This window comes from Gekko japonicus, unplaced genomic scaffold, assembly GCF_001447785.1.
Source record: "Gekko japonicus isolate JY-2015 unplaced genomic scaffold, Gekko_japonicus_V1.1 scaffold201, whole genome shotgun sequence".
NCBI classification, from domain to species: domain Eukaryota; kingdom Metazoa; phylum Chordata; class Lepidosauria; order Squamata; family Gekkonidae; genus Gekko; species Gekko japonicus.
The window spans coordinates 46,128-64,335 of NW_015162480.1; the positions used below are offsets into that span (position 1 = coordinate 46,128).

General features: G+C 48.8%; 1 protein-coding gene across 1 annotated transcript in view; it reads left to right on the top strand.

Annotated features, from left to right (window-relative positions):
* The window catches only part of LOC107105805 (nose resistant to fluoxetine protein 6-like), a 41,915-nt gene that overhangs the window by 333 nt on the left and 23,374 nt on the right, over positions 1-18,208 (top strand). The window contains exons 2-4 of the mRNA XM_015405833.1: positions 3,599-3,738; positions 8,313-8,391; positions 12,487-12,616. Of these exons, the coding sequence (XP_015261319.1) occupies positions 3,599-3,738; positions 8,313-8,391; positions 12,487-12,616 (349 nt within the window). The remainder of the gene's footprint in view (positions 1-3,598; positions 3,739-8,312; positions 8,392-12,486; positions 12,617-18,208) is intronic.

Sequence of the window (18,208 nt, forward strand, 5' to 3'; positions counted from 1 at the left end):
CTCAGAGGTTATGTCACTGAGAGGCAGACCAGAAGGTCTGTAGTTCAGCAGTTCGAGACCCGAGTGCCACATGACGGCGTGAGCTCTTGTCTCTGGCCCCAGCTCCTGCCAACCTAGCAGTTTGAAAGCAAGAAGCTGCAAACAGATAAATAGGTACTGCTTTGGTGGGAAGGCAGCAGTGTTCCGTGCCCCTCGGCATTTAATCATGTCGACCACATGACCATGAAAACGTCTTCGGACAGTGCTGGCTTTTTGGCTTGGAAACGGAGATGAGCACCGACCCCAGAGTCGGATTTGACTAGCTTTCGAGCAAGGGAAACCTTTCCCTTTTCCTTTAATTACAGCCAACGTGTGTGGGAGTGTTGGGTTTCTCAGTCTTGGGTACCAAAATATCGTGGTTGATCTTAAAATATTCTTGGATTTAATAGCACTTTTCAATTGTTTTTGGAGGCTATGCTTATGTGATCGTTTCAACACACACAGTCGTACTTTTTTAATGTACTGAAAAGAGAATATGTGCATTGCGCTGTTTAGACAAACTGCAACCACACATATTCGCACACAACACAGTCTCCTCTCGTGCGTGGTTGGGGTGCCAAAAACACTATGACAGAAAAGAGCTACTGCTACTGAATGCAGAAATCACAGATGCAATGTACCTGTATTTGAACTTCCTGCCTTTAGATGTTGACCAAAAGTCTATGTCAACAGGAACGCACCTTTGATATTGAACATAGGAACATATGTTAATTGCATTAAACAAACTCATACTTTTGTTCAAGGCTGACTAGCTGGTGGACTGCAGAGCAGCCTCTTCGCCCCCACTTGTCCTCTGAGATTTTCATGTGGTTCTTCTAACAATCTGCCAGAAGTTTCATTTGTAAGAACAAAATGTTTTCAAGAGATTATAGTCCATTTTGCACAAGTGGCGCATAAATTTGAGGTCCCCAAAATTTATCAGTGGCGGGTGGGTCAGCTCTAGGCAGAGAAGGGCATATGATTGGTTAATGACACCAGCACCTCACCCTTGATGCTGCTAGCTAGTTGGTCGCTGTGTATTCGCATAGTACTGACCTCACCACCCACTGAGTGCACAACCGCCACTCATGAAGCCTGCTAGCAGGGGGGTCATCGTCCCTCCCTCTCAGTCACTTATTATCAGTGTCAGGGGTCATTTCGTAGAAAAAGAGGTGCAGGACCTCATTGGCATAACTCATTAGCGTAACTTATTTGCATATGCCACACCCCCTGACATCACCGGAAGCATGTCAGAAGGCAACACCCACCGCTCAGGCTCCACTGGACTGTTTTGGATTGCTAGCTATTGGGGGGGGGGAGGAACATGCAGATCTGTCCTTGCAGAGGAGGGAGAGCTTGTACCTGAATAAAACTTGGTCTTAAAGGTACCACTGGACTGTTTTGGACTGGGGGGGGGGGCGGGGGGGGGCTCTGTAATTTACCTGGCTGCTTCTTGCTCTGACTGAGGGCCACTGGGAGCAGGGGGTGGGGCTTGTTGCATGTGCCCGCCCCTTGGGCTCTTTACTGCCAGAGCTCCGCTCCTGTGCGCTCCTGCAGGAAATGACCCCTGGTCAGTGTCCCATTTTCACCTTCTGCCTTGACTTCTGCTACCCCACGATACACTTTGGAGAACAGAGTAGCTGCTTAGCCATACAGAATATGCTGCTGGATCCCATTCAAGGAGTCCTCTCTTAAATTCATGCATTTGGTCACCATCTGGGCTTAGTCCTTTCTGTTAGTGGCCCGACTTCTTTGGAACACTGTTCGGTTTCGCAAAGAGCGGGGCGGACCCTACCCCTAAGTCCTTCCATTTGACTGAGCAAAGTCTGAGGTCTTCCTCCAGCCTAAAGAGACTTCCTCCAGCCAGGGTCTCTTAGAGTTCAAGAGTTATTTGGTCCAGGCTTCATATCCACAGAAGGCCTCAAATTTAGTGGCCTGGGCCACTTCTGGAAGGGGTGGGGACCTCGGCTGGACATGGTTCCCAGCCTTGCTGCTGCCGCCAGAGTATAATAGGCTTACCAACCTCCAGGTGGGGCCTGGAGATCTCCTGACACTACAACTGATTTCCAGACTATAGAGTCCTGTTCCTCTGGAGAATATGGCTGCTTTGGAAGGTGGACTCTATGGCGTTATTTCCTGCTCAGGTCCCTTCCCAAGCTACACCCCCAAATCTCCAGGAATTTACCAACCTGCTTTTGGCAAACCTAGAGTATAATATTTGGCATAGTGTTTAAGTGCTCGGACTCTAATCTGGTAGGACCGGGTTTGATTCCCCACTCCTCCACTTGCAGTTGCTGGATGACCTTGGGCAAGCCATAGTTCTGTCAGAGCTGTTCTTGAAAAAGAGCAGTTTCTGTCAGAGCTCTCTCAGCCTCACCCACCTCACAGGGTGTCTGTTGTGGGGAGAGAAAGGGAAAGGAGTTTGTAAGCCGCTCTGAGACTTCGAGTGAAGGGTGGGGTATAAATCCATTCTCTTCCTCCTCCTCTTCCTCCTCCTCTTCTTCTATTCATAGTGCTACAGGTGGTGTGGACTGGTAATGGGACACAGGTTTAATTTCAGACAGATGATATAATCCGGAAGAGGAACGGTTCCCAGACGGTTTCTGGTCTGTCATTTCAGACAGAACCGTTTTAGAACCAGTTCCCTACCGGAATATATTTGTAATTTCAGACACAAATGCTTCTGTCCCATTTAGGAAACGGGGCTGAAGCGTTTTACCTGTCAACCGCTTCCAAGTAGTCTTCAGTTTCCTCTCCCGGTTCCGATGCGCTTTTCCCCACTGTTTTTCGCCCGCACAGGTGATCTCCGGCTTTTTTTTTTAACGTTCACTTTATATCAACCCCATTGGAATGCCTGGAGTGTTTTGTTACAGTGCTATAGCGCTATAAAGCGAACATTAAAAAAAAGCCGGAGATCGCCCTCATGGGCGAAAAATGGCGGGGGAAAAGCGGTGCAGTCTGAAATGGCAAACCGCTTCAGATCCAGCTCTTTACCGGAAGGGGAAAGCCATGTGTGAAATAGCAGCCCTATACCGGTTTACTCCATGACGGATCAAAAACGGCTTCAAAACGGGTTAAAAAGGGTAATATGAAATTCCTCGTTGTGTGGTGAATGTCATCTTCTTTCAGTCCTGTCAGCGCATCTGTGTGACTGTGTGTATAACCTCATTTGTGGATAACCTCAAAAGTCTTAACCTGAGGCCCTCTGGGAATGTGAGGCCAAGGTCAAATGGCCCTCCTTGAATCCCCAGTGATAAGCCCTGGCTCCAACTTGAGTAACCTTGGAGGGTGGTTGGATCCACCCAGGAGTCAGGCCACCTTACCTAGACAGGACTTTGGAGTAAAGTTTGTGGTGTCTAGCTTCGTAGGGCTCTTTCCTCGATCATGTTATTATGTGTGGGAAGCTTTTATATTACTTTGAACGTGTTTCCTGTCTTTGTCTCTGAGGTAGCTTTGGCTGGTGCCTTTGAGTCGCTGTGAATGATGAGAAAAGGCAGGATAAAAACGTTTTAATAAAATGGAAGCTTTTGTTCCATTAGTGGGTGGACGATGCTCAGCCTCTTTGCTTTGACATTTCCAGTGTATGATTCTGTTGGGAAACTCGGCAGCAATATCCTTAGCGGGAACACGGACAGACTGGGCTGTTACAGCGAATGCGTTTCTGTGGAGGCTCCTTCCGGAAGATTCCGGGGGCAGTACTGCAAACTCCAAGTACAGCAGGTGTGTCGCTTCAGTACACAGCTATTGTTTGGTGAAGGGCTGTATATATATTGGTATTTTTTTCCCTTTAGGGGCAACTGTAGCAATGGAATTCAAAATGAAGACAGATATAACAGTCTAAGGGTGAAAACAGACACAAATAAGGGGGGGGGGTTGTTCTGTTTGGCGTCCCCATCTTGATTCCTCCTTCCTGACCAATGTTTTGATTCTTTTTCTTATGTCTTTGTATTTTAACACTTGTTTTAAAGGGTTTTGGCTAGGGGAATAGGGGTTAATTATTTTTAAATGCAAATCTATTGTGTATGTTTTAATTTGTTAGCCGCCTTGGTGGCCCTTGTGAGGGCAGAAAGGTGGGATATAAATTTTGTAAAATAAACAACAATCCAAATGTGGTAGAAACAGCTTAAATACTTTTTCTCTGCCCAGAAAACCAATCTTTTAAGATTGCAGTGAATGTGTATCTAAAACCAGTTCTACTGCTCCTCGGCCTCGAGTTGCCAACCACTAGGGGCTGTCAATGACAAAAACAACCGTGATGTTGTATTATGAAAAAATTATTTAGGCTTCAGTTCTGCAGTGAATATATTTCTTCATCCCATCATGAAAACATACGCATACACACGACGGAAAATGTATATAAATCGTTTCACATAACAGCTTTTTCTGAGTGTGCTGCGTGAATGACACTTGTTTACATATCACTAGAAAGAGAGTAAAACAGTAAAATTGCCAATTTGTATTATCAGTCATTAGGGTGTGGAGCTGCAGTGGCTCAAGTGGTTAAGACGCTGAACTGCAGGCTGTGGAAGGTCGGTAGTTCAGCAGTTCGAGACCCGGGTGTGCCGCATGATGGAGTGAGCTCCCGTCTCTAGTTCCAGCTCCTGCCAACCTAGCAGTTCGAAAGCAAGAAATTGCAAGTAGATAAATAGGTGCCACTTCAGTGTGAAGGTAACAGCGTTCCGTGCGCCTTGGTGTTTAGTCATGTCGGCCACATGACCACGGAAACATCTTCGGACAGCGCTGGCTCTTCGGCTTTGAAATGGAGATGAGCACCGCAACCCTAGAGTCGGATTCGACTGGCTTTCGAGCAAGGGAACCTTTACCTTTTAGAGATCTCCTGGAATTACAACTGACTACCAGACTAGAGGGATCAATTGCCCTGGTGAAAATGGCTGCTTTGGAAGGTGAACCCAATGGCATTATACCCTGCTGAAGTCCATCCCTCCTAGGGATGCCAGCCTCCAGGTGGGACCTGTGGATCCCCTGGAATTACAGAGATCAGTTCTCCTGGTGCAAATGAAGGCTTTGGAGGGTGGACTCTACAACTGTGTACCCCACTGAGGTCCCTGTCCTCCCCAGCCTCCAGCCTCAAATCTCCGGGAGTTCCCAAGCTGGATTTAATAACCTTACCCTCCTCCATCCCCTGCTGGTGACCAAGGGGGACCTCGCCAGTTGCCACCCTACTCTCTCCCGTCCCCAAACCCTGCCCTCCCCAGGTCCCACCCCTAAAATCTCCAGGTATTTCCCAACCCAGAGCTGTTGTCTCTCTGTTTTCACCTCACTGATGTTGGAAGTAGGTTGAATCTGCCTTTGTCTCCACGGCAGAAACCACAATTTTGAGCATAGGCCTGTCTTTAACTTCCAGTCACATGACTGGAAACTGTGTGGGAGGTCAGCGCATCCTGAGCCCTTTGGGGGTAGGGGTTTTACTGTCATAAGACTGCTCCAGAGGTTCAGTTGCTTGAAAAGTGAACACATACAGAGGGGAACAGGTTTGGTCCACTGACCCAGTTTGCTGTTCCTGTGACCTCTCTGTTCAGGGGAAGGGGCTAGATAGAGCCCTAGATTTGTACAAGTGTTTCTCCCCACACAATCAGGAATGCTTTGAAAAGCAAAGTCCTTGTTCGCAGTTACAGCTCCTGTGCAGGTACACTAATGCACATGTAGGCTCTGTGTGAACTGAACACGTGGTCAAGGGTGAGACCAGCAATTGTGATCCTCAGGGCTATTTTGGGGCAGGAAAACACAGGAACGGAGTTCCGGCTGGCTCCCGAGTTGGCCACGCCCAGCAGGAACTCATTAGCATAATAGACCACGCCCAACAGCAGAAACTCATTAGGATTGGCTACTTTAGGGGTGTGTGGCCTAACATGCAAAGGGGTTACTGCTACAAAAAATACCCTGGGTTTTGACAACTAACAAGGTAAACAGAATAAGAAGCAAAAGGTGGGTGTGGCTGGATAACCACACTTCTAGTAACATGGGGGTGCGGCCTAGTATGCTAATGAGCTGTGTTGTCAGGGGTGTGGCCTAATATGCTAATGAGTTTCTGCTGTTGGGTGTGGTCTATTATACTAATGAGTTCCTGCTGGGCTTTTTCTACAAAAAAAACCCTGGTGATCCTGCTTCCTTCTGTGTGCAATCACAGTACATGCAGTTGAATGAAGAAGGCTGGACTCCATATCATAAAACACAGTGGTTTCGTGGTCCTCGTGGTTCATTAACTAAAAGGAAATGTTACGATGACACGGCCAAAGTTAAGAAATGCATAGCCTAGAGTACCAGCGCAGGATTATCAAACACTAGCCCGAAAGTTTGGGCTCTGGTCTGGGTTCAAATCCCCATGAAGATCATTGGGTGGTAGAGTTCTGTCTCTCAGACTAACCTTTCCAGGTTTTCTTCTGATATTAGGATTGCCATCCTCCAGATGGTGGCTGGGGATCTCCCGGAATTACAACTGGTCTCCGTGTGACAGAGATCAGTTCCCCTGGAGAAAATGGCTGCTTTGGAAGATCAGCTCTATGACATTACTAGGGAAAAGGCCCGTTGTGGAAATAAATACAACGGCCTCTAGACACCCCGGCCTTGGACACTCAGTGTCCATATGCTGTGGTGACCTCAGCAGGGTATAATGACACTGAGTCCACCATTTTCTCCAGAGGAACTGATCTCTGCTACCTAAAGAACAGTTGTAATTTTGAGTGATCTTCAGCCCTCACCTGGAGATTGGCAATGAAGGTTCCCCAGAGGGAATGGTTGGTTTGGAGGGTGGAGTCTATGGCTTTGTACCTGTCTGAGGTCCCACGCCTCCTGAAACCTCACCCTCTCCAGGCTCCATCCCTCACATCTCCAGTAATTTCCCACCTGGAGTTGGCAACCATATCTCCTTCCCAGCCAATCATCAACCCACCTTTATTTCCCCCTCACTCTTCAGCTTTCCACCCCCCCCCACACACACCTGCAGCCTCTCCCGTGCTCTGAAGCCCTGACTGCTACGTCACATTGGCTGTCATATGGGGGCCACCTCAGCAGCATATAAGGATACAGAGCCCACCATTTTCTCCAGGGGAACTGATCTCTGCCATCTGGAAAGCAGTTGTAATTTTGAGGGATCTCCAGCCCTCACCTGGAGATTGGACACATTTTACCTCAGAATAGCAAACTGTTTAGAATGTTAGAGGCAAAAGCCAATCAAGTTGCATATGCAAACGACCTCTGTGTTCCAAGGCAAAGGCCAATGAGGCTGCATATGCAAATAACCTCTGTGTTCTGATTGGCTATGGGGAGGAGAGGAACAGCAAAATGTTTAGAATGTTGGAGGCAGGACTCAGGCAAAGCAGCCAGTGGATAGGGAGACCATCTGAATGACAGATCAGAGAGCAAACTAATTTTGGAGCGTGTGGAATGTTCTAGAGAAGTGCCACCACCATTCGGCTTTTGTTTACAAGGGAGATATGCTGCTGAGGCCCCTCCCCTCCTCAAACCCCACCCCCTCCAGGCTCCACCTCCCCAAAGCTCCAGGTATTTCCCAATTGAGAGCTGGCAACCCTATGAAGCATGGAGAGCTCCCGATATTATAACTGAACTCCCGGTGACAGAGATCAGCTCCCCTGGAGATAATGGCTGCCTTGGAGGGTGGACTCTATGGCATTATACCCCACGGAGGTCCCTCCCAAATCCTGCCCCCCCCCAGGCTACACCCCCAAATCTCCAGGAATGTCCCAACCTCGAGTTGCCAGCCCTATGTGATGAGAAAATGGGGTCACCCCAGATACACTCTGAGCCTAGTTACAAACTGGGAAGGAAAGCAGTGTTCCCTCTAAGCTGAGTTAGTGTGAGCTAGCTCACAGTTTTTTAGCCTCTGGCCCTCACATTTTTGTCTTCACTCAGGAAGGACGGCTCCAGAACAAAGTAACTTATGCAGTAGCCAAATCACTCAATCACAACTTTAAGGCCAGTAGCTCACAAAGTAGAATGTTTTGCTCACGAGACTCCACAGCTTAGAGGGAACATTGAAGGAAAGCTATTGCTAACTGGCTAGAAGGAAGGATTTTTGCAGGTCTGGCTAGTCTCACCCCTGCGGTGCCTCTCTTTCTTCTGCAAAACCATCGGTTCGTCCCATTTTGCGTGTGCCTGTGAAATCCTCGGATTTTTCCCCAAAGGTTTTCCTCGGCAGTCATTGAAATCCGTGCCTTTTTTTGGCATCCACTTCATAGGTTGCCTGCATCAACCCGATTTTCCCTTCAATTTATTCAGATAATAAGATAGCTATTAAAGAAAATTATGCCTCCTAGGACAGCATTGATTACTACAGTGGAGTCTGCGTACCCAGTTCCTGCTCTGACGAAGATGTCACAGAACTCGCTATCCTAGGTAAGTGAAGGCCCTCTTTCTGTAGCGACTTGTGGCTAAAGCTTTATCTGAAGCTCCTAACGTGTGCTCTGATCTTCTCTGTGTGTGTCCACATCTTTGTCAGCTTTCCAGGGCAACTGTTGGCCAGTGGTCAAGGCTGTCAATGATGAGGTTTTGGAGGTCATTAATTCATAGGGTCACCGTACATTAGAAAAGACTTGACAACACATCACACGCACCTGGTGGGGTAGGGACATCGGCATTTGTTGACCAAACCAGGATTTAAAGTGTTCCATCTTTGTGCTGAAACCTGATTTCACAAATGAACCCTATCTAACATAAGCCATGGTTTTGTGTTGTGTCTTCTCTGTCTCTTCTACATCTCTGTGAGAAGAATGGAAGGCGCGAGAGAGGGGACTTGTTTATTAAAATGCTGAAAAGTTTAAAATGGGGAGGGGAGAAATGTGTTTACCACTAGGATAATAAAATCTCTTTGTGCCGAATAGAAAAGTTTTCCAGAACATCAAAGAACAAACCTTTCCACTTCCTTTCTTGAATGAGCTGCTAAAGAGAAGCAATCATAACATACATAACATCCTGCCTGGGAGAGATTAATGTATTCTTTCTTGACAGATACATTTAAATTCAAGACCGTCTCTTTCCTACTGCCTGTCCCCTCTCCATTGGCTCTGAATTCGACGCTCTCCTATGTGTCTGTGGCCAGATGCGCAAAAGACCTTTTCCCCTTGGATGTGTTTGTAGCGGTTTGTCTGTGAGTAGGAGGGTGGGTGGCTCAAGTGGTTAAGACGCTGAACTGCAGGCTGTGGAAGGTCGGTAGTTCAGCAGTTCGAGACCCGGGTTGCCGCATGACGGAGTGAGCTCCCGTCTCTAGTTCCAGCTCCTGCCAACCTAGCAGTTCGAAAGCAAGAAATTGCAAGTAGATAAATAGGTGCCACTTCAGTGTGAAGGTAACAGCGTTCCGTGCGCCTTGGTGTTTAGTCGTGCCGGCCACATGACCACGGAAACGTCTTCGGACAGCGCTGGCTCTTTGGCTTGGAAACGGAGATGAGCACCGCAACCCTAGAGTCGGACTCGACTGGCTTTCGAGCAAGGGAACCTTTACCTTTGCCTTTTACTAGGAGGGTGGGAGGGCCTGGACCCTTCTAGAAGCACCTGTCACCCTGCAGTAATGAGTCTCTGTTTCTCCCAGCTTTGTTAGCATCTCCTTTCTCGTCTTGGCAAGCTCTGGGACGGTTTCTGAAGCATGGAGGAAAGTCAAGCACAGCTCCTCGGCATTGTCTTCCACAAATTATGGGAGCGTGTCTTCAGATAAAGAAGATGAGGGTAAATCTAAAGAAGAGATGAAGCGAAATGGGTTTTTATGTTGCTGGTTGCACTTGACAGTTCACAGCAGGGGTTGTTTCGTAGAAAAAGAGCTAGGGGAACTCATTAGCATAACTCATTAGCATATGCCACACCCCCTGACATCACCGGAAGTGTGTCATAAGGCCACACACCCCGCCCCCAACGGTCCCGGCCGCCGCCGCCGGCCTTGCAGCTCCACTGCCGAGCCCCATGAGGGGCCTGGCGACTATACCTCTCCTCAAAAAAACCAGTGCTTTTTTAAAAGTATGATGGCCAACGAGGGGCCCGGCGGTGGCCCTGCAAGGCCGGCGGGAGTGCGAGGAAGCCCTGCGAAGGCCCTCCCTGGCCCCAGGCAGGCAGGGGTGGGGAGAGGCAGGGAGGAAGCAACTTACCCTCCCTCTTCTCCTGCCTCCTCCTGGCTGAATGAGGGCCGGAAGCGGGGCGGCCGGAAGCAGGGGGCAGGGCTTCGTCATGTGCCCCCCCGTACCTCACCCGGGGGAACTGCGATCCCCCGCGATCCCCCCCGAAATGACCTCTGGTTCACAGCAAAGTTGTCCTTTTATTAACAGTAATCCACTTTGTTTTTACAAGGCCATTGGTGAACATTGTGTGTTAGAGAGTAACATAAAAAGGCAGGTTCTTGCCCTGAGGTGTTTACAATCTACTTTTAGACAGAAAGGGGGGTGGGGAGGAAAGTTAGCATGGTAGTTCACAATGGCTACTTTCCACAGGGAGGTTTTGCCCCAATCCCTAAATAGAGAATAATTATAAGTAAAAATACATGTATTTATTGCAGAGACATTTAAAAACATACAAGGGCCCAAATCAAGCCATATAACATGATAAAAGTAACATGTGCACAAGAGGAAACACTTATGACCTAACGTGTTTCGGCCCAGTAGGGTCTTCCTCAGAGGTCAAATGCTATATGGTACACATAGGCTCCTGTTACAATCAAAAGGCAGTGAACAAATCAATACAGGACCAAAAAAGGAATTTTCCAATATGAAATCAAATGACACAAGAAAAATATTATTTGTGAGGCCTCCTTGAAACTAGCCTTGTGTCAATTACAGATGTATACTAAGCTAAGTATATGCCTTCCAATTTTGGTCCAAAAAGTATGGGTGAAAACACCTAATGATAGCCAACGCGCCTTCAATGACTGCTTTATATTGACGGCACATTGGTTCTGAAGAGTGAAGGGAAAAGGGGGTGCCGCTGTTGCCAGCGCATGTCTGAACAGCCACAGAACCAGGAGGCAGTGTGAGTGTCCAGGAGGGTGGGGGACGGTGACCTCCCTTCTCCCCCCACCTGTTCTCAGCCCATGAAGGAAAAGGGATCCCTTGGAGGTTTCAGAAACAGCCTCTCCGTCAGGCCTTCCTCTCAGTTTGGTGGTTAAGTTCACGGACTCTAATTTGGGAGAACCAGGTTTGATTCCCCACTCCTCCACTTGCACCTGGCTGGATGACCTTGGGCAAGCCATAGTTCAGATAAGAGCTGTTCTTGAAAAAGAGCAGTTTCTGTCAGAGCTCTCTCAGCCCCACCTAACTCACAGGGTGTCTGTTGTGGGGAGGGGGAGGGAAAGGAGTTTGTAAGCCGCTCTCAGACTCTCTTGGGTAGTGAAGGGTGGGGTATAAATCCAATCTCCTCCTCCTCCTCCTCCTCCTCTTCTTCTTCTTCTTCTTCTTCTTCTTCTTCTTCTTCTTCTTCTTCTTCTTCTTCTTCTTCTTCTTCTCCCTGTTGCTTCTGTGGGAAATGCAGGAGGCATGAGAACTGGGTGATGGGAATATCTGGGGGTATCTGGGAAGGCAACAAACACAATAAGCAGAGAGAGGGTGCAAGAAGCTTTCTCTTTGCTGTGTTGGCATTCTGTTTGCCCTGCGTTTTTCAAATGAAGGAACATCCAAAGCTGGAATTCCCCCCCCCCCCCCCCGGTGGTCTCAAGTGGCACCATCAATTGGGCTACCTCAGTACTTTTACCACCTTGTTCTCCTGAACGTGTGAACTAGGCCAAGAAGGATACACACAAGATACTTGTTCCCTCTAGGCTGTGGAGTCTTGTGAGCAAAAATTCTACTTTGTGAGCTACTGGCATTAAAGCTGTGAGCAAGCAATTTGGCTGCTGCATAAATTAGTTTGCTCTGGAGCCCTCCTTCCTGAGCGAAGACAAAAAAGTGTGAGCTGGAGGCTCAGAAATTGTGAGCTGGTTCACACTAATTCAGCTTAGAGGGAACACTGGAGCCACCATCTCCTAGTGGTACCTTGGTCAGCTACTTTGGCTGCACAGGATGTGACTTCAAGGCACAGTCCTCTCAAGAAGAGATTTCTTGTTGTTATTGATTTCCCATTAATCAATACTGATGGTCCCCCATGCAATACCAGGCTGTACCTAGCCTTTAAAAGGAGACCTTCTAGGGTTGCCAATCTAGGTTAGGAAATTCCTGGAGATTTAGGGGGGGGAGAACTGTGGAGGGTGGGGATGGGGGGGGGGGCCCTCAGCAGGGGGTAATAGGGGTCTGCCCTCCAAAGCAGCCATTTTCTCCAGGGGGACTGATCTCTGCAGCCTGGAGATCAGTTGAAATCCCCGGAGGTCCCCAGGCCCCATCTGGAGGTGGGCAACCTAGGGACAGAATGTGTGTAAACATGTGCTGTAACAAAGGAATGAAAACTCCTGGTGGATTCCTTTCTTCTTGCTTAACTTTCTCAGGTACCTTGGTCTGGTTCCTCTGGTGTTTTTCCTTGCAAAAGAATCTTTCAGCCGTTTGGCTGGCAAAGCCTCCCAGGGATGTCTCCTCGGCTCTAGACGGGATCAGAGCCCTGAGTCTCCTATGGATTATTTCCGGACACACCAGTCAGATGGCGGCCTGGCAGAATTTAGGTATGGGCCACGCAGCTACCGACGCAGATACACTTCTGATTTAAAGCAAACTCGATGTTCTCTTTATGCACTCGCTTATCAAGCCGACGGCTGTTTTATGCCACGCTTGACATCCAGGGCTATGGTTCCGTGGGCTGGGACCCGCCGACATATAATCCGTGCTCTGTTTTTACAGGGCGTAATCAATTGTGGAGAGGCAGAGCAGGACAATGAGACCCTGGAAAAAGCTATAAAGTAGTTAATCACGGCGGCCGTGCCCACATGTCATAACCCACAGAGATCTGCCCATGATGAGCACCAACATGTTCCTGTATACCCAAACTCTGCTCCCTTCCCTTGTCTAGGTTTCGTAGCCTCCAGGTGGGGCCTGCAGATCACCTGCTAGGGCTGCCAAGCTGCGGCGGGGGATCCGTGCATCTTCACAGGATCCCTGCCGCGGGGGGCAGCGATATGCATTGCACCGCCATCGCCAGGATGTGACGCTACACGTCGCTCTGGCAATGGGACTCCAAACAGCCCCGTTGCCAGAGCGACGCGTAGCGTCACATCCTGGTGACGGCGGTGCAACACGTTTCGCCATCCCCCGCGGCAGGGATCCTGTGAAGGTGCACGGATCCCCCACCACAACTTGGCAGCCCTGTCACCTGCCATTACAATTGATCTCCAGATGACAAAAATCAGTTTTCCCAGAGAAAATGGCTGTTTTGGAGGGTGGACTCTATGGCACTGGACCCTGTTGAGCTACCTTCCTTCTCCAAACCGCACCCTCCCCAGGTTCTACCCCTCAAATTTCCAGGGATTTCCCTACCCAGAGCTGGAAACCCTACCTCCATCATATGTGAAATGAGATAAGAAGCATTCTGGGAAGTCTTGAATCAGCTCCCTGATGAATACAGGCCTCCCAGGCATGCTGGAGTTTGATTCTTCCCAACAGAATGGGATTCTAAACCTCTGTTTATTCTCAGTTATGTCAACACAGGGCCTGGTTGGTTAAGAACATAAGAGACGCCAATGTTGGATCAGGCCAAAGGCCCATCTAGTCCAACACTCTGTCACACAGTGGCCAAAAATACCAGGTGCCATCAGGAGGTCCACCAGTGGGGCCAGGACATTAGAAGCCCTCCCACTGTTGGCCCCCCCAAGCACCAAGAAGACAGAGCATCACTTGCCCCAGAGCCCCTATCTATACCTTGTGGCTAATAGCCACTGATGGTCCTCTGCTCCATATGCCTATCTAATTCCCTTTTGAAGGTTGGCTATGAGGGTGTGTTCACTTGCATGAAAAAGGAAACCCCTGTGTAAAGAAGTAAAAAAATGTAGGAGTCCCATGTTGCCTGCTCTGGACTGGGAAATACTGGAGGTTTTGAGGGTGGAGCCTGACCCTGAGGTGGGTGGGGTTTGGGGAGGGGAGGGATTTCAGTGGTGTATAAATGCCGTAGAATCCACCTCCCAAAGCAGGAATTTTCTCCAGGTGATCTAACAGAGCTGATCCCAGTAGAAGCCTTTGTGAGTTAGAGCCCACTTCATCAGATGTGCTGGAGCACATATCCATTAAGTTGATGCATATATAATGGATTTACACTCTGACGACGTGAGCGTGGAGTCATGAAATCTTAAGCTGGAATAAATTCTGTTAGTCTCTGAAGGCCAAACTAGACATTATACTTTTAAAACTTTTAAAAAGTCAGGTTCCCCAGATCCAGCTCACTTTCCCTGAAGCCACACAGCAGTCATGGGGAATGTCATTTTTTTAAAAATGGCAGGAGCCCAGTTCGGGTTGGTGTTGTAGTATGGGGGAAGGAGAGTCCCCTGCCTACACTCCCATGCCATTTTCACAAACCAAAACAGCCTGGTGTGAGGAGTTATTTTCCCACACTGCAGATCCAACAATCTGGACCCTAAGGTTCCACTGAACGCCTCTGTATTTAGCTGCTGCAGACTAATACAGTTGCCTTTCCAGAATAACCACAGTATAAAGAAGCTGTCCCAGCATCTTCTAGCTCTGAATTATGTCTCTATATGTTCCTTTTATGTTGCTGCAGATAATGTGCTGGAATGGGAAGACAAAGTGCTAAAAAACCCTATTTACATATATTCTCAAAGTGGGCCCTTTTATTTAGGCGTCGACACATTTTTCCTGATCAGGTAAGTAAACGGGTATTTATTACTGCCTTTATGGATGACCCTTCTGTCAATACACTGAGGGTGGTTTACAATTTAAAATACTAAAAACAAACACACCCAAAAGATACAGACAACAAAACAACGAAATATCAGAATTATCTCGGACGATTGGTGGTTCCCTCAGGAGCTGATGGCATTATAAGCTCCCTGGCTTGAACATCTCCTCAGGACTTTTCAAGATGGCGGAAGGACTGTGTCTCTAATGACATATTTCCCTAAGCCTTGAGGCAGGACTGACAGCATTATGGGCTGTCCCCCAAATGAGGCAGGAAACAGGGAGGAATGTATGGGGAGGGGCAGGGGGACAGCCTGTTTTACAAATGGATGCCCATTTGGGGGGGAGGGAATGGCATCTAGAGAGTCAAGTCACTTGCCAAGACCATTTTTCACAAGCTATTTGACTTTGAGATAACTGTCCAGGGAGCAAGCCTCACTGAATAAAATATGACCCACTTCTGGGTAGACCTGCTTAGGATTGTTCCCTTATGTGGTGGTGGTGGTGGAAAGTGCAATCAAGTCGCAGTCGACTTTTGGTGACCCCGTACGGTTTTCAAGGCAAGAGACGTTCTGAGGTAGTTTGCCATTGCTTGCCTCTGCATCATTACCCTGGGCTTCCTTGGTTGTCTCCCATCCTAATACTAACCAAGAAGAAGAGGAAGAGATTGGATTTATACACCGCCCTTCACTACCCAAAGGTGTCACAGAGCGGCTTACAAACTCCTTTCCCTTCCCCTCCCCACAACAGACATCCTGTGAGGTAGGTGGGGCTGAGAGAACTCTGACAGAAACTGCTCTTTTTCAAGAACAGCTCTTATCAGAACTATGGCGTGCCCAAGGTCATCCAGCAGGTGCAAGTGGAGGAGTGGGGAATCAAACCCGGTTCTCCCAGATTAGAGTCCGCGCACTTAACCACTACAAACCAAAGCCACAACTTAACCAAAGCCAACCTTACTTAGCTTCTGAGATCTGACAAAATCAGGCTAGCCCAGGCCATGCAGTTCAGGGTGTTACTTTATATAGAATACAATTATTATTAAGTATTGCATTTTTATCCCACTTTAAAAAGGCCTCACTTCAAAAAGGATGTGGACAGAATGGAGTGGGTGCAGAGGAGAGCGACAAGGATGATCGGGGGCCTGGAGACCAAGGCCTATGAGGAAAGGCTGAGGGGAATGTCCAGTCTGGAGAAGAGGAGGCGGAGGGGGGACAGGATTGCTCTCTTGAAGTATTTGAAGGGCTGTCACTTAGAGGAGGGCAGGGAGCTGTTCCTGTTGGCAGCAGAGGACAGGACTATCAATTATGGGTTTAAATTAAGGGCAGGAAGGTACCGGCTGGATCTTAGGAGAAACTCTTTAACAGTAAGAGTTGTTTCACAGTGGAATGAGCTGCCTATGGAGGTGGTGAGCTCCCCCACACTGGCAGTCTTTAAGCAGCGGCTGGACAAACACTTGTCAGGGATGCTCTAGGCTGATCCTGCATTGAGCAGGGGGGTGGACTAGATGGCCTGTATGGCCCCTTCAAGCTCTGAGTCTATGATTCTGTGATTCTTTCTCCAAGGAGCTCAGATCTATGTACATGGTTCTCCCCTTCCTCCATTTCCCCCCTCACAACAACCTAGGGTGCCAACTCTGGGAGCTTTTGTGAGGCGGAGCGTGGGGAGGAGTAATGTGGCTGACACGACAGTGTCACTGCCCCACACTGCTCTAGGAAACCCCCAAATCTCTACTGTAAAGGCTATAGAGATTGGGGCAATTCCTAGAGTGTCATGGACCCAGCTATTGGAAGTGATATCACTGCTTTGTGATGTCATTTCCCCATTGTCTCCCACTGCGAGAACAGGTGACAGCGGTTGTGGGCCACCTGATGAGTCTACACAAACCCTGTGAGGCAGATTAGATTTTGCTAGTCACAGGTCACCTAGTAAATTTCAAGCAGGAATTAGAATCCGGGTCTTCCTGGTCTTAGTCCGACATTCTAACCAGTACACCGTGTACTAGCTATTTCACAAAACAACCTTTGAGGAAGTGGAATTAATACTTTCCTTTTTTTAAAATTCTCACCAGTGGCTTGTTGAGTTCCCGATCTCTCTTGAACATGCTGCGCCGCTCAGAAAAAGAAATCACCTTTTGCGTCACACTCAAGTATCTCTGCAACCGACTTCTCCGGTACAGTTTGCAAGAGTTCTCTCTGTTTAGCCCGAGGGGCACCAAGGAAATCAGCTGTCACAGTGTTATTGGCCGTGCTTAGCAAGCTAAGTTATTTGACTCTCCCCTGTTTAAACATCTGAGACAACGGAGGTAAGGGTGAATTAGCTTATTGTTTACCTGGGGACCAATGGTTTTCAAACTTCTGATCCTCAGGGAACCCCTCCCTATACTGACATCTGTCAAAGAACCCCAACGTATCTGCCATATAACTAGGGGGCCAGGTCCCTCCTGCAAGACACCGTTAATTACCTAATTTTAAAAAATTTCAGATACCTGCAAGTGTTATGTGTAGGGTTGCCAGACCACCCACTCAGGGGTGGCAGGGTCTCCACCACCAGGCCCTGTACCCCATCAACCAATCAGTTGGCTGGTAGGGGGACTTACCAGGAGAAAAAGAAAAGCCCAGCCCCCATTGCCGATGTGGCATCGGAAGTGACATCATCACGCCAGAGACCTTTGGGCGATGCTCTGGTGTTTGGGCAAAAACTCCACGGTAAAACCAGCTTCTACCATAGAGGTTTTGCCCAAATACTAGAGCATCACCTGGAAGTCACTGGCACGATGACGTCACTTCCTATGCTACCTCAGTGACATGGCATGGGCCTTCCTCTTTCAGCTGGTAAATCCCCCTGCCAGCCAGCTGATGGACCCCCACCTTCACTGGGGGGTTCTGGTAACCCTATATGTAACCCTTGCAGGGCTTTTTTTTTGTAGAAAAAGCCCAGCATGAACTCGGGGAGGGACGGTTCCCGGCGGCACTCAAGGAAGCAATGGTCCGCCCTCTCTTGAAAAAACCAACCTTAGACCCGACCGAATTGGCCAACTATCGGCCGGTGTCTAATTTGCCCTATCTGGGCAAACTGATCGAGAGGGCGGCGGCGGTACAGCTTCAGAGCTTTCTGGATGACGCTTCTATCCTGGATCCATTTCAGTCCGGCTTTCGCCCTGGTCACAGGACGGAGACGGTGCTGGTTGCCCTTACTGACGACCTCCGGAGGCATCTGGATCGAGGCGGTGTGGCGGCACTGGTGTTGTTAGATCTGTCGGCTGCGTTCGACACGGTCGACCACCAGTTGTTGCTCCACCGCCTTGCCGACGTGGGGATACAGGGGCTTGCCCTTCAATGGCTTGTCTCCTTCCTCCAAGATCGGGGACAGAGAGTGGTAATAGGGGAACAGCAGTCCCGGAGGCACCCGCTTGA